Source organism: Poecile atricapillus, chromosome 2, assembly GCF_030490865.1.
Source record: "Poecile atricapillus isolate bPoeAtr1 chromosome 2, bPoeAtr1.hap1, whole genome shotgun sequence".
Classification (NCBI taxonomy): domain Eukaryota; kingdom Metazoa; phylum Chordata; class Aves; order Passeriformes; family Paridae; genus Poecile; species Poecile atricapillus.
The window spans coordinates 134,044,265-134,066,179 of NC_081250.1; the positions used below are offsets into that span (position 1 = coordinate 134,044,265).

Below are 21,915 nucleotides of genomic sequence, written 5' to 3' on the forward strand. Positions count from 1 at the left end.
TCAGAAGTAGAAATAGAGAAAAATCTTAGTGTGTTTAACCTATTTATAAGAAGTAAGCATTCATCAATATATCTGAATGAACACTCAGAGTAAAATATAGTTGTTTTTTTTCTCTATTTGCAGTTCTCTAAAATCATATTATATGATTTAAGGGCTACTGAATACTCTGAAAAAATAAAGGAGGACAAAATAATTTCTACTGTTAGTCCAGTTTTCCTATCTGTGATGTTCTTGATTTAAGGGGAAAAAAGTGAAACAAACATATTACCTAAATATTTGTAGATTAGCAATTGATACTTGCAATCACCTCTTTTGTTCAGCAGGTTTTTTTCCATGTTATAACTCTTCTACTCATACAAATTGAAATTAACGCTGCAGCAGTGCTGAATTTTTGCTGAATTACTTGTATGGAATAGAAAGGTATTGTTTCATATGTCTGTGCAATCATGTTAAGTTCAAAGCAAAATTGTTATCAGTGGTGACTTTAATTATATTAACGTTTTGTTACTGCAGATTTCCTTTCATTCTGTTGATACAAGCCTGCAGTCAGCGAATTCATGTTTTCAGATAAAATCTAATACAGATCAACATCTGCTCTACCAGTGTCATGCTTCAGTAAATTTACTAATCATCATTGTAAACTTAATTCATATTCTTTGGAGATAATTGCTGGATTGTATTCTAATACTTCAAAGTACGGCTTCTATAAAATCAAATTGCCAGGCATGGCTGAAATGAGGAATGAAATATTGTCTCACATGAGTTTTTTCTAGTGGATTTCTTAGATATGTGAGTGTTAGATGTACTTCAGAACAATTTTTTTAAAACTGTATTGGTCAAATGCAATATACACCTTTTCTATTTATCAAAGTAGGCTGTTTAAATTAATTAACTTGTGAATTGTGTACAATGTGCTTACATTCTTCATCTTTTTTTGAGGGGGTGAGAAACTAAGGAGAAAACTGACAAATTGTAAGTTTAATCTAGTATAAACTAGACAGCGTAGAGGAACTGTAAAGAGAGATCTTGGTGAAAATTGAAACTGCTTAGAAATCAAAGAAATCCCTGTTTTTTCAATAAGGGAGTCATAGCTGCTTTGAAGAATGTGCAAAATTAATTGAACTGCACAGTATGACTCAGCAAAAGCAGAAGTTATAAGCAGAGAATGAAAAGTTAAATCATTGCTAGCTAGCCTCTTAAAGCCACTGCCAAAATTCTGCAGATTTTTCAGTAGGGCAAAGGAAGTCTGTGGAAGTGCTTTCCTAAATGAGAGAGTAGCCTCCCTGTGAAAGGCAGGCAGACCTTAAAGTTGCACGGCAGGTTTTCTGGGTTCATTGCACTCATGGGGCTTTGGGTACAAGGTCCAGAGTTGCTCAGCTCAGCTGCTGGCAGCCTGGGAACTGTTTGGCAAGGTGCTTTATCTGCTCCCCGTCACTGTTGTTTTAAAACAAGTGCCTTGACTTTTGAATACAACACATAGAAATACAAAATTTCACATAGCAGAAGAATTGTTCTTGAATGGTCACTCGGGGACCAACAAATCCTGACAGGAGCCATAGAGTAAAGGAGAGATGAAGCAGTGTTCACTGTATTTCATGAGGTCTCTAACAAGAAGCCCTGCATCTTGCATGGCTTTTGTGACAAAGTTCTGGTGGAAAATGTCAATTTTTGCCTTCTCTGAATTTTTTTTTCATGTATTGAAAGGATTGCATTTTGAGTTAAGCAAAATTACAGTATGTGCAGGCAAGATATTTTCAGTTTTAATTTTCCATTCAACTTTATTCTTTGATAATTTATAGGAAAGAGAGAAAAAATTTTAAAGAATTGTCTAGTAAATTATAATTAAGTCTTACAAGTAGATGGCCGATATTCACTTTTCAAGTTGCTGATATCTCAGGCCCACTGAGACCACTATTTAATTGACCCAAATTATAATTTTTTAATTGACCCAAAGCTTCTGATAAACAATACTCTTCAAGTAAATGTAACTTGATTCAGGTAGTCAAACACAACTTTAGAATGATATTTTTATGAAAGTTTTCTCCAGTTCAAATGTGTATTCTATTAGTCTGAGAAAAAGTTTATTTGCAGGAGTATCTGACATCTAGTTTTGACAGTGATACAATTACTTTACATATTACAGTGTGTTTTAATGTCTCTGACTTCTGAAATGTGATGGATACTTAATTTTTTAAATTTATTTTTCTACAGTACATTTGGGCCAATTTTCTAAAAACCTAAGTCAAAGCAGAAGAGTGTTTTCTCTTTAAGAAAGAATACAAATGAACGTCACAGACTTTCAAGATATTTAGTTCCATTATAGAAATCACAGCCATCAAAACTGAATAGCTGTCTTATATTCTTCTATGTTATATTTTAAGTACTTAATTCTATTGTGATGTGAGGGAGTTGAATAATTTAACTTTATGAGCAGGAGTACAGATTACAGTCAAGCTATTTGCTTTTCCACAATATTAATGATACCTCTAGTGCACTGAAAAGAAGATTTCCATCAGTGTAGGGTTTTGGATTGTGTATTAAAAGACCAAATGTCATATACTGATAAATTACAATAAAAAAATAAATATACAGTAATAAGTATGAAAAAAATATATTTCATATTCTGTATCTGAAAAAAACCTGATTTTTATAATGTGCCTGATAGAGATATTTTTCCATGTTTTAGAGTTTTTTAACCGTAAGAGAGATTTTATTTTATGGTTGTTTCAAACAAGTAGCAATCACAATGGCCTGGAGGGTTTTTCAGAAAAGGTGTGATAACCTTTTCAGAAAGGATGGTAATCCTTCTGACAAGAAATATATAGTGCTTAGTTCAGCTGGTAGCTGGAGGGTTAATAGCACACCCTTAGCTTTTAAAGTTCCAGGGAAGACCTAGAAAGGCAGGAGTAGTCATTTTCTGTGGTGTATCCAGCTGGAAGTACTTGATGAAAGGGTTTTATTAAGGTATCTTTAAGGTAGTTAATGGTAAGAAATGGATTAGACAGACGCTTATGAAGGTGAGTGAGAATTAGCTTGTGATCTAAAAATAGCAACAGATTTTTAATAGTAGGGACAGGCCATAAGTTTTCATCAATACTGGTTCCCTCCTACTATGATTTCATAAATCCAATTTAAAACTTATAGCATTCATTGTACAAATCTGTACATTTTAAGGTATTTTTAAAGTTAAAAAGTTGTTGGATATTAAAGGGGGAATAATTGTGCTATGGTGACCAGTAAAGAGAATGACAGACTTTGATACTAAGGGTCTGGTGACTGTGGGGCGGGATGAGCCCTCTCCTGACAGAAGGTTTCTGGCTGATCAGGTATACAGGCACAGATAATTCATTTCTGATGGATAGGACTACAACTTCAGTAGTGAAGTTAGATGACTTCAAAAGGAATGAAATTAATTAGAAAGGGGGTTTAATAATGTCAGTCAACATGGGCCAGGAATGAAATTAGTTATTTTTTTCTATAGACTGCTTTCTCTGAAGAAAACTCTATATTTTCAGGTAGGTCCTTTGTCTTGCCTGTGCTCTAGTAGTTGCCACACACAGGACAGCTGTGCAAAGCTTTTTCCTTCATGAAAAGCTGGAGTAGATTGAGGACCCAGCTGCTCTTCACATTACTGTCAGCCATAGATGGTTTCCTATATTTATGTCTTAAGGAGGAAGGAAAATGACTGTTTGTAGTAAATGTAGCACACGAGCTCAGAAAATGTTTGTGCAAGTGGTATAAAAATATAATGCTAAATCAACACATCCTCCTCTCATTAACATAGTTCATGCTAGAAAAAATAGGTGTATTTTTTAGTAACTCATGTGCCAGTTCATCTGATGATGTGTTTCCTTAATAGAAATACATTTTCCTCAGCAACAAGTCTACAATAATGTTTTTACTTATACAGAAATCCATCTTTTTTAGCCCCCTCAGTCTTCCTCCCATGACATTATAGCCATAATTAATTTGTTTATATGTATATACGCACACACACATTTTGAGTATGTTTATATAATTTTCTATTTGCAGGTAAACATCCTTACTGTCGTGTTGTTTGTATTGTAGGTGTTTAATACTGAAACATGTGTACACTCAGACTGCTCCAAGGCACACATGAGATTTGTCAAACTAGAATCTCTATGGCTTTCTGTGTTACACCATTCATCATGGAGCTGATCCTATAAATCATATGTACAAGAGTGTTTTAGTGCTTTGCAGGATCAAATTGATGCAGAAACTGTGGTTCTGAATACACATATCTATAGGTTATATAGACTGAGTATATGCAGTGTGAGTATTCACAGTACAGTATGTGTACATTTCATGTGTACACGTATTTGTCTCGATCTTGCAATGAGATTCACATGAATGCCTGTATCTGATGAGTGCAGATTTTTCCTATATAGGAGACACAACTGGGGAGGGGAAGTTATGCACACTTTTGATACAGGCATGACAGAATGTTTCAGGGATTGGATAATTTGCTCTTGGAGCAACTTATTTTGGGATGTGGCATAATTTTCATCATCTGAAGTGAAAAATATTTATCTTCCTTAAAGCATTTCTGCATCTAATCTCTGTTGTTTTAATGAAGCTTCTATGTCTTTGCAAACTGCCTGCATTTGGGTAGTTCTGTTGTTCTAATTGGCCATTCTGGTGTTATGAAACTTGGTTCATGTCACATTAGAGCGATTCAAGCTGAGTCTTCAGTAGCAGATAGAACTTATAGAACTTACAGAACTCGTTGAACTATTGCTTATAGAACTTGTCATGCTTCACATGAAGTTTAATTTTTGCAAGATTGTGTTAGTTTTCTCATTTGTAGATGCCATTGCAAAGCTAAAGTATTTTATTATTTGCAAGGAAATACTGGGTCCAAATCTTTGAGCACATTTTAATAATTCTGTATGGTACCTAAAACAGTAAAAGATGCCAGTTTGCCAGTCAGCCCCCATACCATGCACACTCTGCACTGGCAGTTGTGGTTTTCCCTTGCTGAGCAGAGACTGCATTTCCTTCCTGGCTGTGAAAAGAATGTTTTCTCTCCTATCAGATAGACAGAGCCCTTTATACTTTCCTGGACACCAAGGAGAACCTCTTTCTCCTCCCCTTCACTGAGCTGAAGTGTTTCTTTTCTTCTTGGACAACTGTGACAACAACAGGGCTTTGTATTTGCTCACCTTTTTTCATGTCCTTCTAAACACTACGCAGGACCTCCTGGTTGCTACCTGCAAGGCTGCCCTCCAGAATCAGCAGTCATTTTGTGAGTGTAGAAAACATTTTAAAAGGGATCTTAATTATAAAGGTAGAACTAAATATAAAAAGAAAGGACAAGCAACACAAAAATAGTTTCTTCTTTGTATTTTTATCACTTAAAGTTTGAGCTGATCTACATTATCTCAGAGAAGGTCCACCTCTCAGTCTCTTTATCTGAGACATTTGCTCCAGTTTCCTGCAGGTACCTTCTTATAGGGTGAAAAGCCAAGCATGAAGCAGGACATGTCTGGAAAGTAGTATTTTACATGCTTATTACTCTGTAAGGATTGATAAAGGCAAAATTTGAAGATCCAGTTTGTTATTTTCCTATTCAACTGATCACTTCTAATCACGTAGCAAACAATGTTGTGTCAAATAGAAAACATAGCATTTATTATATATTCTAGACACACCCTTTATGAAAATATTACATATAAATGAATTACATTCCTCAATCTATCATTTGTCAGGGTCAAGAAAGAATATTTGTTAATTCTTTTTCCACCTTCCTCTGAAGCCTCAGTAGTTGTCTATAGCTAGATGGTGTCAATGATATCAAAGAGTTAATGCTTTATTTGCACAGGAACTTCATTCTAGTATTTGATTTGCTCAAATGTTTGGACTAATACTGCTACCACCCCTGTAGAGATGGGAAGGAGTCTTTTCTCAGCTCAGGCAGCACTTTGAAACTCTTTCCCTTCACAACACAAAAAGTGGTTTGTTTTCTGAGTTCAGGACTTCTGAGTTCATCTGATTTAGACAAGTGCTGCCATTGAATCTTTGTTTTCTGCCCTTGGCACAAATTATAGTTTTGTGGGAACTGAAATGCGTGTTTTTGAGCAATAGCAGCTGCTAAAAGATTAAACTAACTGAATGATCCTTCTAGCCCTCATTTTCATGGTGATTATAAAACTCTATGAAATAGAAGTATATGATCAAGTTATATTGTTGTAAAATGATTACAAAGGATTATAGAATTTTGGTACTTGTAAAGCAGCCATGACTACAAAATAGCCCAAGTATTTGTATTCTATGTTTTATAAAGTCATATTAGCATTTGTCTTTCAAAGCTGTTTTTTATTCAAGCTATGCACCATAAGCAGATTTATAGCACGACATGTTTTTTTTAATTTAGTACAGAAAATGTGAGAGCATATTCACAAAGAAACACAATGGATGGATTTTTTTTCCTTCAGCTGGTCATTTTATCTTTTAACTAGCATTAACTGTATATTTGTGCTACATAAAATATTGACAGAACTCTCTTTCTGCTTTCTTGCCATGATTATTTAGGAAAAGAAGCCCTTCAATATCAAGAGAACAGAGCAGAAGATACGAGCAGAGGGACGAGAGAGACGAATATTCACAGTATGCTACATCAGACAGTGCGATGCCCAGGTCACCATCAGATTATTCAGATAGGCGATCACAGCGTGGGCCTCAGTTATACGAAGAACCTGAACTGGGTGATTATAGGGATTCCAACAGGAGGAGCCGCAGGCGTTCCAAGGAGTATCCGGTAGAAGAAGAAGATGCACAAAGCAGGGAAGAATATGAAAGGCAAAGGAGAGAAGAGGAATACCAGGCACGATACCGGAGTGATCCTAATTTGGCTCGTTATCCAGTCAAGCCACAGCCATATGAGGAACAAATGCGTATCCACGCTGAAGTGTCCCGAGCACGTCATGAACGGAGACACAGCGATGTCTCACTGGCAAATACAGAGTTGGAAGATTCTCGGATGTCCATGCTCAGGATGGAACGGCCATCAAGACAAAGATCAGTGTCTGAGCGCAGGGCTGCCATGGAAAATCAACGTTCATACTCTATGGAAAGAACTCGAGAGGCTCAGGGACCAAGTCCCAATCGTCAGAGGACCACAAATCATAGCCCTCCTACACCTAGGAGGAGTCCAATTCCCCTGGAAAGACCAGACATGAGGCGCTCTGATTCTTTAAGGAAACAGCACCATTTGGATCCCAGTTCTGCTGTCCGGAAAACAAAACGTGAAAAGATGGAGACCATGTTACGGAATGATTCCCTCAGCTCAGATCAGTCTGAATCTGTCAGGCCTCCACCACCAAAGCCCCATAAAACGAAAAAAGGAGGTAAAATGCGCCAGGTTTCATTAAGTAGCTCAGAAGAAGAATTGGCATCCACTCCAGAATATACAAGTTGTGATGATGTAGAGATTGAAAGTGAAAGTGTTAGTGAAAAAGGTAAGATTTCTCATTTTTTGATAGTTTCAATATATAGATTTGATTTCGTTTCCATTACTTTGGACATTTATTTTGGCTATTTAAATTGATTGCAACCACACACCTACAGCCCTTCACAGATGACTCAACTTTGTTGTAATGGGAATTATTTTGGGTTTTTTTTCTGATTTTGTGTTTCATTTACATAAATTTAATGATTTACGTGAAAAACAACATCACAGCTCGTATAAATATTTGGATAAGTTAAAGAAAAAAACATGCCTACTGATAAACCTGTCAATGAAATATGCAAAGTATCTAAAGCTGTGCTGTCATATAAAGCCATGGTTTCATGTCCATTAATATCAGATTTTTGTGCTCCTGGATCATAATGAGTGCATATTTGATCTGGAACAAATGTGGGTGCATGATCGTGTTTTTGTTGAATTAACTGGAGCACATGATGTAGACCTTATGCCAGTTTCATGCTGTCTGCTGCAGGTTAAAGAATGTCTGATCTGCAAAAAGACCTGTGTGTATAAAGTTATCCCACTGAAGTTTTTAGTGAGACAAATTTTAAATGACTAATGCGGTTTAAATCAATGGAGGTTTCTTTTTCTTGTGGTGCTATGATGATTTTTTGGTTTTAGCGCTTTTTAGAAATAGTTTTGGAGTTACTCCAATGTCAGAAAGAAAACTAAAATTGATTGAAATTACTTCCTGGCCTATAAAAAGATAATTTATAATCTAAATATGGAAGTATTGGGGACCATGAATTTAAACTCAATCAAAAGAATATTATTTGCTTACCTTCATGTATGTTGTTCTAAGTTTTTTTGAGTTATTATTCTTATACCAGTGAACCTTTATTACTTCTTCGGAATGGTCATCTGCTGTTGTGGATTGGGAACAGAAAAATTACTACTATTTATTATTATTAATATTGCTTTCAAATTGGTTCTGAAGCAAGTATTTAACTTGAGTAAGTAAAATAATCTGAATTTTCATATATCGATATCCACAAACATGGTCTGATAAGTAAGGAGCAAAATAGTGTAGAATGGAAGGAAAGGTCAAAGTAGACAGTTGCATGTACTTATGTGAAAAAACTGGGCTGAAACCTTGACCCCCTTAGTCTTCCTGATGAGTAGAAATAACTTACACCCACTTTATGCTGCTCGTGATTTTGTTCTTAGAATTGACCTTGAGGAAAATAGAACCAATCAATACATGCAAAGTAGTAACAAAATGTTTATTTAAGTCAATTCAGTGTAGGAAATGTAGTATACAAAGTAATATAAAAACAATGTATTTTTGTACACATATACATTTAGGATTATAAAAGCATAGAATCTTTTAGGTTGGAAAAGGTCTGCAAGATTATTGATTACGACTAATTTGGCACTTCCATGGCTTCTAACACATCAATAACCCTTGTCTGCTGCTGCATAGCTCTCTATCACCTACCTCCATGGAGACAGCAGAATGAAGGACCCCACTAGCACAATGTCTCTCAGACTCTGGAATGCTGCTGCCTGGTTTATCTGTTACAAGTCTGTTTTCCCTTCAGAGCAAGTTTAAAGCTCTCTACATGAGCCCTGATAATGCCTGAGAAAAATCCTTTTCTCCTTTTGAGACAGGTGACTCCCACTTGTCATCAGCTGGCCTGGTGTCATGTAAACTGTAAACATGATCAAAAACCCACAAAATTCTGCTGGTGACACCAGGGTCAGAGTCAAGTATTGATCTGTTGGATTGCCCTCTCTTCCCTCCTCATTTCCTGGAACTGAGAGGAGAAGCTCACTTGTACTCCTGATTCCCTAAGCCACCATTCTAAAGCCCTGATGTCTCTCTTTGATTGCCCTTGGACTTTTTATTGCCACTTTGCTGCCTAACTGAAAAATCCATAATGGTTGAGAGCCTTTCCAGGATAGGAACCTTTCCCTTCACAGCTGGGTGTCAGGGATGCACCCTCAGGCCTTTGCCATGAAGTGGGTCTAGTCTATATATTGGGCCTTCTGCTCCCTTCAGATGGGAGTTTAAAACGTGCTGTACAATTCTAGATTCTCTGTCATAATAATCCTACAAAACTTATAGCTTTCATTTAAATAATTCTGAATTTTAAGTGTAAAAGAAAACATTCTTATTGATAACAACAGTAAATAATAATGACAATGTCATGTCTGTCCTGATTTCCAAGGTAGTGAATGAAGCTAGATATTTGTTATATAAATTAACTTTAAAAGCTTGCAAAGATTTTGCAGGGGAAAAAAGGGTTCCATACTACGCTTTGTTAATCTTGATTTAATTAGTGTATGTGCTTTGTCATGACATGTGGAGTGTAGCTCTGTCAATGTGGCCTAGTGGTGGCCTGCAGCTGGAATCAATGTGGAGAATAGCCTTGGTTTTTCATAAAGGAGAAGAGAAATTGCTTGAACTGTGGAAGGATGTGACAGCTTCTGAGTGTGTCTGCCCCCAGCCTGTGCTGGGGGTCCTGGGCTGGGAGGAAGTGACCGTGCATCACACAGGAAGTCATTACAACATTAACAGCTGTACCTGGAACCAGAGCCAGCTGCTGCCAGCCTCAGCTGCCCTGGTCACATAATCAAATAATATCCTCAGACCCTCCTACTTCTCCCCTTCTCTTAAACCACTGGATTTTGCAAAGGGAGACTGGGACTCCCTGAGCAAGGAACCTGGCAGCATTGATGTGAAGGGCTGAGATGGTGTTTGGTGGGATGAGATGTGCTAAGACCATGGTCAGGAGCTGGCACTGTGACAGATGAGTTCATTTTTTAGAAGCTCAGGAAACAACGTATGAGAACACTGTTACATGGACATAGCTGAGGTTACAAATGTGTTTACCTGAAACTTACGTTGTGCCAGAATTAGACCTATTTTCCAGAGTGAATTTTGTGTGGGTCTTCACAGACATTGAAACTCTCTTTAGTGACAATCGAACACCAGTTTAACAGATGGCCTCTGCCTTTATCTGTGAATAGGATGAACAATTCTTTCTTATTGTGTTATTCAGATTTTCCTGAAACTCACAATAGTTTTTCCACATTATGTAAGAGACCCTTCTTCACTACTGCTGTGAATACCAGGCTTCTGGAAGTGAAAAGATGTCTTCATTTACAACACTTATTGCCAGTACTAAGATCAGTGTAGCAGACAGTTCTAAGCTATATCTCCATGACAGGACCTCCTGCCTGTCTTAAGAAATGCACTTTGGAGAGGAAAAAAAGAAGTTGCCTATATGTTTTGGACCAAAATATTAGGTGTATTGCTATTTTCCCTAATGATGAAAGATCAAAATTGCTTAAAATGTTAGAGAAAAACAATTCTTGAAATGCCAATGTTTTTATGAAATCGTAAATTTTAAGTGGCAGTAAAATAGATTCTCCACCACTAAACCCAGGGATTATAATGACATTTGTATAAATGTTCTAGACTGTTCAAATCACCAATTCTTTCTCAAAACCGTCTCAGTTTACACGATGCAGTCTGAAGGCTCTGTAGTAGAGTGAACACTGAACTATGTCACCTCAGAGGTCCAAATAAAGCTGTATTTTGTGGTGTGCAAGTTAGGCCAACCTTTCTACACTGCTTTTCCAATTTAGGTGCTTTTCCAATCTTATATTGTGAGGGACATTTAGAGTACTTTTTTACCTGCATGTTTAGTTAGATGTTTCTCAGTGCAATTCTAAGGAGTATGCTTTAGGGGAGGTTTGAAAGTGCCCCCATAATTTGTTAGCCAGCATGAAGCAGATGTGAAGCAGAGTGCTACTGGATAATTCTCAGTGTCCACAGGCTTTGCAACTAAATTTAGAAAATCAAACAGTATCACTGCCCTTGTATTCCTTATGGCAATACTGTCACACCTGCAGTCTGCCAAAGGACCAATCTGAGGAGACTCAGGAGAGCTTGTGATCCCTGGGGTTGCTGTACCCCTACTTGGAACACAGGCACGAGAGAGGTGACCTGCACTGAAGCTGGGGTTGTCTCTGCACCTTCTCCAAACATCTGAGGGTCTTAAAAGCCATACAAGTCTTTACAAATCTCTCAAACACTAAGGATTTAGCAGGAGACAATCTCTACATGAAGGAAGAGAATTCATTCAAGGAAAACTAGGTGCATGATGGTTCTAAATATTGCCCTAATTTGTTCTAAATATAAAGTAGGACATAGTAGATTCTCCAGTGATGGTAAACAGTTCAGGCATACATGCATACCATGCTCCCAGCCACTTTTCAGAACACCCTGTGAGAGGTATTTGTTTGCACAAATGGTGGCTGACATCTAATGTGGGTGGAATCTGTGGTGGGAAAGCCAAATGTGTTTGTGTTTCGTCAGTTCTTAAATTCAGTGTTCACTTTTACTCTTATTTTATTAAAACATGATAGCTAGTTAGTTTTTATTTTCAAAGAAACTCATATACATAGAAAGATAGAATCTTTTAGGTTGGAAGAGATCTTTGGGATAAAGTCCAATTGTTAACTTAAGAATGACAGGTTCACCACTAAACCAGTGTCACGTCCATGGCTTTTAAATAACTCCAGGAATGGTGAATGAACTAGTTCCCTGGGCAGCCTGTACCTGTTCCAGTGTTTGACAACCTTTTTGGTGAAGAGTTTTTTCTTATATCCAGTCTAAATTTCCTCTCATTCCCTTGCTTGTTACTTTGGAGAAGAGTCTCACACCCATGTGGCTACAAGTCCTTTCAAGTAATTGTAGAGAGCAATAAGGTCCCCCCGAGCCTCCTTTGCTCCAGGCTAAACACCCCTAGCTCCCTTAGCTGCTGTTCACAGAACTTGTGCTCCAGACCCTTCAGCAGCTTTTTTACCCTTCTCTGGACTCGCTCCAGCACTTCAATGTCTGTCTTGTCGTGAGGGGCCCAAAACCAAACCCAGTATTTAAAGCGCAGCCTCACCAGTGCTCAGGACAATGATCGCTGCCCTGGTCCTGCCTGCCACACTATTGCAGAAAGCAGCCAGGATGTCACTGTCCTTCTTAGTCACCTTGGCGTGCTGCCAGCTCATCTTCAGCCAGCTGTTCACCAACACCCTCAACACAACATGTGGATAGGCTTGAGCAGTCTTAAAATATTCAATGTCCCTGTGCTGTTGACTGAAAGCTGCAGAGTGCAGGCTGTGTGAGCAACAATGTGTGCTTGCAGAACAAGCTGGAAATACACTGTTCTTTGTCACTAAGCACACAGAAAATATAAATATATAACCTTGCATGGTCATTTAAAAACATATGAAGAATTGCCTTTTTTCATGATTAAAATGAATATAGCCTTATGTCTGGAGTAGCTTCCAGGACCTACTTGTTTATTGCAGTATTGAAGCCAAGCTGGTAGACATTCAGTTTAGTTTTTGACAGAGAATTAGGTCTGTTTGAAAACAATTTGCTTGTCACAAGTTAGAAAAAGTATGGAAGCTCATGGTGTGAGAAGCAGAAAGCACATTTCCTGGGTGCTACTGCAAGAACAGTGCATGTCTTATATGAGCAGAGATGCCAAGGAAGTGGGATTCTGTCATACAGCTCTCACTTTTAAATTCAGAGAGATAAGGGACCTGATTTCAATCCTGCTTGTGCTAGTTTCATACATCTTCAACAACTTTGGCTTCAAAGTTACACTGAGCTAAATTAGATTGGAACGAGGTCATTGTTTCTAAAATTTGTTTCATTCAGGTTAGAGAGTTCCTGAAAGTCTAACTTCTTTGGAACAAATTATACTAGAAGGCAAAATTTCAGGAGTCAGCTGCAGCAGTTGAACAAAAAGACTTTGAATTTTCACAGTTTCAGTATAGAAATATCTTACAATTCAAAGTTCAAATTTTAAATGATCAAAAGAAGAATAATTGATTATTTAAAATGCTGAAATGTTTGACCTGTTTTATTAAAACAAATTTCAGTGAGTGACAAAATTTCTTATTATTTCACTTAATATTGCAGTGTAGGAGATTGTGTTTTGTTTTTCTAATTAAATAGTTTTTCTTTTCATAGACACTTCTTATGTAAGGTAAATGTAACTTAAATATATAAAGAGTTTGACTAGAAATTCAGAATTCTATTATTCCATTTTTTAAGCTTATTCCTAAGAACTGCCTCTATTTAAGTGCAAGTATAAGAAATATTGAGAGATAAGAAATATTACACTTTTCTCCATATATTTGTAAGCAATTAAAAGTCACTGCTTTGACAGTACTTTTTGCAACATTGACTAAGAAATACCTATTTTAAAACATTAGTATTGCATATGATCTTTTGTTTAGAAAAATATTTTTCACAGATGTATAGATGAGGACTGAACTAGCATGTTTAAAGTTACAGAAATTTCTAATTGTAGAGAAATTTTAAATAAAGTTTTGCCAAAACTTCTCCTACTTATGCACTTCCATGTTCCATAGAAAATATGAAAAGGGTGTGATCTTTTGCAGCATTTAGAGGACTCTTCTGTAAAATATTTTAAATTTGCAGTAATTGGAACTTGGCATAAGACAATAATATCCCTCACTGAAAAAGCCCTGCCTTTTCCCAGTTCTTGGCTGCATATTCATATCCTTATTATCACTCCTGCTGGCAGAAGCATTCAGGCAGGTACACACTGCATCAAGCCAGGAAACTTTTGTGGATAACTCTAACTAGGCAAAAAGATGGTAAATATGAACATTTGAAGCTTCCTTATGAAATGATGATTGTTCTCTAAGATATTAAAATAAATGCTGAAAAGATGGTATGTGACTGATTATGCCTTCTCAGAATCTGAGGATTTCAGGGATTTCCTGAAGTAAGGAAGAAATATTTTCATATAATAATCAGAGTACAGAGAATATTTTATCATAAGTAAATGAGCATGAATAATTTCATAGTGCTTCAATTCAAACAAAAATGTCTAATATTCAACTTTATTGATTCAAACCTTGCCTAAATTGCAATCTGAACCTTCTCTATACAATGTACAGAAATAATTAAAACTGTAATTCTTAAAATAATGTTTTCTTTTACTCTGGGACTTTGCTGGAACTATGGCTATAGCGGAAATGTTATCTGCGAAAAAGATTAATAATCTTCTGAGATGATGCAACAAAAAAACTATGAATTATTAATGAAGTATTTTAGTTATCTATGGTTTCAGATGAGATTAAGTTTATTATTAATAAAACAACATGGATTTTATGATTTTTAACTTATGGAAATTTTTTATCATTGGATCCTAGCTTTAGTTTACCTTCCTAACACTAACTGCAAGGTGTAGTTTCCCCCGGAATTTGTGAAAATTTTCTATTCTGAAGGTAAAGATGGTACTTCTTCAGTTGAAACTGTAGACCAAAGAATTATATGAGTAGCCAATATTAAAAAAAACCACAAGAGCATTTTTGCTTTATCTGCACCATTTTTTTATCTTTTCCAAATTTGAATAGAAAACAAAAGAAACTTGAGTTATCATTCCAAGATAGTTTTTCATTATCCTTTACCATCCTGGCAGGTGGAACATCTGCTGAATAAAATCAATAAATATCCATTGACTTTTTAATAGTGATGAAAGAAATTTTTGTACATGCATGGCTGGAAAGGGTGTCATCCTATGAAGGCTTCTAATGTAGGTAATTCTTATCTTATTCAACCTTTTCCACTTATTTCAAGCTACTATTTCAGTTTAACTAAGTTAGAATTTTTTACTTCGTAAGCAAATGTTGCATCAGGGCTAAATGATAATAATTAATACAGATTTGGCACATATAGAGCAAAATGAAGACCTGCTGGATTCTGTGTAAAACATTTCAGTTCTTTACAGTGGCATAATAAAACAAAAAGCCATCATGGAGTTTTTCTTTTGAAGTTTTCTGAATATTTATGTAAATACTATGATTTGTTAGTCTGTTTTACAGAGGAGTCCCAGAAAACAGAAATAATAACAGCACAAAAAGAAAAAAAAGAGACATGTAATATCTCCAGAATACATGAAGTGTGTGTTCTTCAAATTATAATTTTCTTCATACTTTTATGAAATCATTACTCTTCTAATAAAACCAAACACTTTATCTGTCACAGATTAGACTCAGTGTCATTTTAGATTAAGTTACTGATTTCCTATTGTATATTTAAATTGGTTTTGCAGGTAATTTTGTTACTTCTTCAATTAACTATCAGAACATACCACTGTCAAATAAATTTACTTAATTAATTAAAAAAAAGGTTAGTTAGCTGGTATTATATTATCAATTGTATGGTTTGGGTTGGGTTTTGATTTTTTTTATCATCTTCTGTAAAAATATGTCTTTCTTCTGTTTTATTTTTATGTGTATTTCATTAAGGATAGGATGCTGTGCATATGTCACTCGTGTGAAAACTGTTCCTAAGATGTTCTGCCCTTTAGCCCGATTGTTCCAAGCTCCCCAAAATGTGCCATTCAAGACCTGGAGTTTTTCACAGAAGCTGCTTGAGATTAAACTGAATATTGTTGAGCGCGAAGCCTGGAGGCATATGTTTGTCAGAGGAAAGCATGTTCTTTCCATCTTTTCACAGTTCTTACTCCATCCAAGCCTCATCCATTGCAACTCACAGTCTGGGCACCAGGAAGAAATATTTGATATGAGTAGCCTGGGCAATGTACGTGTCCTTCTCTGTCTGGCTGCAATTTCAGCCGCAGCTGTTCAGGAGCTGCTGTACAACAGTAAAACTGGTCCTGTGATGAAGGCACTGGCACAAGTGTGAGGAGTGAGACAGACACTTTGGGCAGCCACAGTGACAGCCCCACAGAAACCCTTCCCAATCAGAGCCTCAGTAGGTGCCGCATGATGAGTGCCTCAAAAATTGGGCCACCTGCCTAAGCATCTGATTATTGATTTAGGAATGCAATTTCATCCTATTTCTAGATAAATTGAAAATTCTAGCTAACTTTTTCCAATAATAATATTCTCTTGAAAGTATGTTTAAAACCCTATAAATGTGTTTTAAAGTTTTTGGTGTGTCATTAATATAAAAAAAAATCATTAATGTATTTCTCCTGTGATGGTCCACTGATGTTTAAACACTTATTTTAGGGGCAAAGCAGAAAAAATATGATGTGATGATAACATTTATGATAATTAAGAAAATATTAAATAAAACTGTTTGAAGAGGATTGGGTCATTGCAGTCTATCAAATTAGTGATCAGTGGTTTTGTTATAAAATTGTGTTGAGAAATTTATTTTGTCTGGGAATACAAAGTACCTACTATATCTCTCTTAAGAGTGAAGTTTTATGCTAGCATATGTAATAATACTTTTACCTTTTCTGCTGAAGTATTCCTGTTTTTTAAATACTAGAGCACAAGAATGTTTAGCCCCCATTGCTTTTTCTTCATTATAAATCATAACTTTTTTTTGCCATAAATACGTGGCTTTGAAATGTGAAAGGGTTAAAACCAGTTAATTTCTAATTTACTTCAGAAAATATTTCTCACAAAATATATCATGCTTTTCTGCTAAAATAGTGACATAATATTCAGCAGAAAAGCAGGTCTGCAGACTTTTTGTCCTGCCTAGTAGATGAACCTGTTTGGGCATGTTTACAGAACCATTACAGAATAAAAGAGAAAGGGGAAAATGGAGAACTATCTCTCAGAAATTTCAATGAATTCCCCCAACAAGATTGCCATTACTTACACTGCAGCCTGGTCCCCCTTAGTATAACCATCAAAGTTTTTACATTACTCAGTGATTCTTTTTCCTTTTACTGACTTTTCAGTTTTTCTCTTATATAGCTTTTTTTCATCCTTCCCTCTTTTTTGAAGCCATGTAGTTTAGGCAATGATTTGTTTGACTGTGCCGCAGCCCTTAACAGGCTTTCAGTCTTGAAGATACTTTTAATAGAGTTTATTTCAGTTAATATTTTACTTGCTAAATTGTCCAAAGAGCTGTGGAAGTCAGGTACGTCTGATTTCTCCATTTCACCTCACTGATGAAGGAAGTTGTTTCCAAGGAACATTTGAGTAGCATTTATGAGCATGGAGAAATAGATTGTGAAAGGAGTGTGTTGTATTGGAGCTTCTGGTTTGTCTCTTCTGATTCAATAGGAAAATGAACCTAATAGCCTGTATTCATGCAGCAATATATTCTCTGTTAAGGTATCCTTTTGAAATGTGTAAAGGCAGATGAACTGAATGAATATGTAGATAAAAAATGACCTGTGTCACACACTGAGGTTTAGACCAGATTGAAGGCACCAATTCTTATGAAAATTTCCTCAGATCAGTGGTATTCTAGAGTAACATTCTATAAGAAATAGTTCCGGTGTTTATACTTTCTGCCTTTCTGAACATTTAGATTATGAATATCTTTTAGGTTCCTAGTTATATAATCTGTTTACTTGGAAAATGTAAATATATGGGCATTAGTTATATAATCTAAATAGAGTCAAATAAAAGTTTTCCTCACAAACCTCCATGACTATTTACTGTTTTGCCTATTTATAGGCCATTTTCTGTATATATCTATAGAGAGGAAAGGCTGAGCTTGTGATGCACTATGAAAGGTCTTTAGATACTACACTTCTTATTACTCCTGGGAAGTGAATGTATGCAGTATGTTTCATTGGATTTTAACATTTCTAATAATTTTATAATTTCTGCATATTATCAGTTGGTTTTAATTCTTTTTTCTAAGTTTAGTTCTGAAAATCTGTTCATACTGAAAGTTTCTAAAAGATGAGTTCCTTTGGAAAGTCTTCATGCTCTGTTTTTATCACACAATTTTAACACACTTTTAAAAAGAATTTTACTAAGCCACCATTTTTTAAACCTACGATGTTGATGTGTTGAAGAAATTGAATTTGTTCTTGAAAGCTTATGACTGAAGAAATTCATCAGAATTAGGTTTGAACTTCAGACTAATATCCCAGGACAATTTAAAGCCCTGCTTTTTTTTTCCTTCAGTGTACAAAGTATATTAAAAGTTATGTATATATAACAAAGTTCCTGTTTTTCTGACATATGTAATCCATTGCCTTAAGTCAGTCACTATGAGCCTTCACAAAAGCCAAGGCTGGTCAGGAGTCAAAATCTTCATAGATATAATTCAGCATAACCAGAGTATTGCAAGAAAAATTGAATCTCTTCAAACCCATGAATTTCATTGTAAATGTATAAAATTTTCATGGAAACTCAGGCCAGTAGAGTGTGTGAGCTAATTTAAAGACCCCATAAAAAGCTGAGAAGTCACCAAGTGCTAGTGTCCCACCTCAAGGGGCTGAGAACACAAGGTGTTGAAGTGTGGCTCAATAGGGTGAGCTGTGGTGACCCAGAAGCTCATTGTTATCTGGAGTAAAAGCTCCATTCCTCATCTGATCTTATGACTGTTGATCTGGACCAAACCCACCATTTACCTGACTTTTAGTGAGCCATTTCAGGTGACTTCACTGGTATGAAACTAAACTGCTGCAACAAATGCACACATTCCTTTCACCTTAATAAGCTGAAGAATTACTGTGGCATATTGCACCTTTACCAGAACTGGCCAAAGAGCACAGTCACACTGCTGGAAGCAGCATGGAGAAGAGTGAGAGCCGTGCCCAATGACTAAGAGCTGTTAGAAAACTCATCTGCCTAATGGAACACTTTTCCACTAAGCAGTAAATAATAGTATGACTTTCAAGCAACATCATAGGCAAAATTGCAAATTATAAAGGGTGATGTAAGTGACAGTTTGAGAGATGACAGAGTAGGTGAGAGCCTCTTGGTATTCCTATTTTCCTAAAATTGAAACCACATATCTTATCTATAGATAGGTCTGCACTGCAGGCCAAAGCATGACTGCAGCTCATCTTGACAGATGCAGACTAGTTTTGAGGGCAGTAGTTGAAGTGCTGATATCTGGAGCTGCAGAGTGCTGGCTGCTGAGACCCTGAGTAAATATTCACGTGATCAGTGTGTGCTGAGCTGCTGTGCCCATGTCCTTGTTACTACAGAGGCTCTGCTGCTGTACAGACACCCTGTGAGATAAGCAGCTTTCCAACCCTGGCCTCTGGAGGAAGATGAGTTCTCTAAGCAGTAAGCTTGTGCGAATAAGACGCCTTTATGGCACCTGTGTAAGATGGGAACAAGCATCTAGGAAAATTCCAATACTTGGTGTTACTGCTGTAGGCTAAGTTCACAAAATATATGGTTGTGGCAAACTTTGTACCAGAAAAATGTATTATCTACTTAATGTTGTTGCTTTTTTTACTAATAGTTTTCTGTAAGAAAGGAAAAATGCAGCAAAAATAGATTCACGTTAAGGCATCTTGACATGATTCTCATTCACTATTTATTGAGCCAGAGTTTCTATTGCTCCCTTCTCTTTTTATCTGTACCAAGTAACTAAAAAGTGGGTGTAAAACATTAATATTCTGATTTGCTAGCATTAATACTAACACCTTCCTTGTGTTCACTCTGCAGTAAGATGATTAGACAACATGCATTGCAGGGGAAGATAAAAGCTTTATTTTTCCGAAGTGGTAAAATGTTTCTATGAAATTCAGCGAGAGCACAGAATGCTTAGTCAACAGCTTTGTTCTTTTTACGTATCTGGAAAGAGACTTGTACAGTGCCCTGTCTCTCTGAGTCATTTACATTTGTGTCGTGTGAGTGTGAAACCCCATGACCCTGTGAAGGCACTGACCTTCAGTGGCTGCACAGCTACAGATCACTGAGCATTTTACAGAACTGTGTGAAGCCAAAGTTCCCTTTTTATTGACAACAGTAAATTGTGCTGTAAGAAGTACTATGAAAGTACATCATACTGATGTAATTTTGTTCCTAATTATAGATAAAAGTTGCAGGTCACCTGTTTGAAAAACACCCCAGGTTGTAGCACTGTCTCAGACTTCCTGCTTTGTCTACAGGTTCAATACCAGTGAGCCTTGGCTGTTTGTGCTGTGTTTTTCCTTGCTGGATTTGTGCTGCACGCTGATTTTTATCTTTCTTCTTATTTTTTTTCTTTTTTTTTTTTTAATCCCCATAACAATTCAGAAATGTAATTAAGCCATTTTGAAGAGTGAGTCTGCAGGAAACTGTCTTGTTTTGCCCATGTTAAAACACTTAAGACATTAATTTGAGGTGGTGCATCACCTTCCTTCTGAGGGTGTGCATTTTATGTCACTAATAAAACTGTAAGAGTTTATTATAAGCCTCTGAACAAAAGTCAAAATTCACAGAGGCTTAGGAGAGAATTGTCAGTATTTGGTTGCTAATATCTATGGCTCTGCTGAACTTCTTGAGGCTGCTGTTTATAACTGCAATATATGGGGACCTTTCCAAAGCAATTAACTTGTTTTGTCTTCCATACTCATAGCCACAAGAGGATTTTCCCTTTAAGTGCTCTGAGCCAAGGCAGTACAGGATTACAAAAGAAAGACTATATATTTTGTATTCTTGATATGTCTTCTACATCCTGCTGACCCCAGGACTCCTTATGTTGGTTGGTGAGAATTATGTTAAATATTGTTCAGATAGTACTTTCTGCAATTTAATTAAGATCATTATCATAAGATATTTTGATTTGTAAAAATACTGTTCTTTAAGTAAATTCTTAAAGTCAAGACCTGTGGCAGAGATGCACTAAAATACATTATTAAGTGATTTCTTTGGCAATAACAAGCCGTTCAGAAATGGTCTCTTGTGGATGCTAACTCTGAAGCAGGCAGCAAAGTGCCTGTAGAATTGCAGGCCACATAGCTTTCTCAGTCCAGCCTGAGAAAGTAGCCTGAGAATTTATGGGGAGGATTTAAAACAATCCTCAGAGACAGAACACAGCCTTGCAGGTGTTGTTTTTCTGTCCCTGGTTTTCTTTGCAGGAGAAAGTCAGGGGGTGATGTGCCCCACTGACCAATGATGGTGATGTAGTAGTTTGCTAACCAATAAGAGTTTCCTTTCTGTACTTTCCACACATCGGTCTATAAAACAGACCTGAAGTAATAAACTAGGGAAATTCTCCTGATTAACTCCTAGAGAGTCTGTGTCGTCTCTTCCCAGCCATTCCTAACAGAGCGACAGTCTCTCCTGTTCTCTATTACACGGTTCTTGATAGTTTATTGCAATGGGATAGGCAAGCTCAAAAAACAAGACTTCAGAAACTGCATTTTGTGAAACAAATTTCCATTTTTTAGCTTTTAATATATTTCATAATTCTTTTAGCTGGTCTGTATTTTTCTGAGTATTTGTTGTTCTTTACATCTTTCTAGCTGATGTTTTTTCTCCAATTATGTTTTGAAAACTCTGATGCTGTAAGAGTAAAGTTATTAAAGATTTATCTTTGTATGATTGCAGCTAGTACAGTTGCCAAATCTTTTCTACTCATATTTGTCAAGAGGGGTTGTAAATAATTTTCAAATGGATTGTCTAATAGCAAGTGACAAAAGGGAATTCAACTCAGTTGTAGCAGATTAATGGATTTGAGCTTTCCCCTGCATTTTAGGCTTTGGATCTGT

General features: G+C 36.4%; 1 protein-coding gene across 37 annotated transcripts in view; it reads left to right on the forward strand.

The window, feature by feature from the left end:
- RIMS2 (regulating synaptic membrane exocytosis 2) overlaps nucleotides 1-21,915 on the forward strand; it is a 447,907-nt gene that overhangs the window by 184,712 nt on the left and 241,280 nt on the right. For all 37 annotated transcript variants that reach the window (XM_058833029.1, XM_058833039.1, XM_058833034.1 and 34 more), the window contains one exon: nucleotides 6,553-7,478. In XM_058833029.1, coding sequence (XP_058689012.1) covers nucleotides 6,553-7,478 — 926 coding nt within the window. The remainder of the gene's footprint in view (nucleotides 1-6,552; nucleotides 7,479-21,915) is intronic.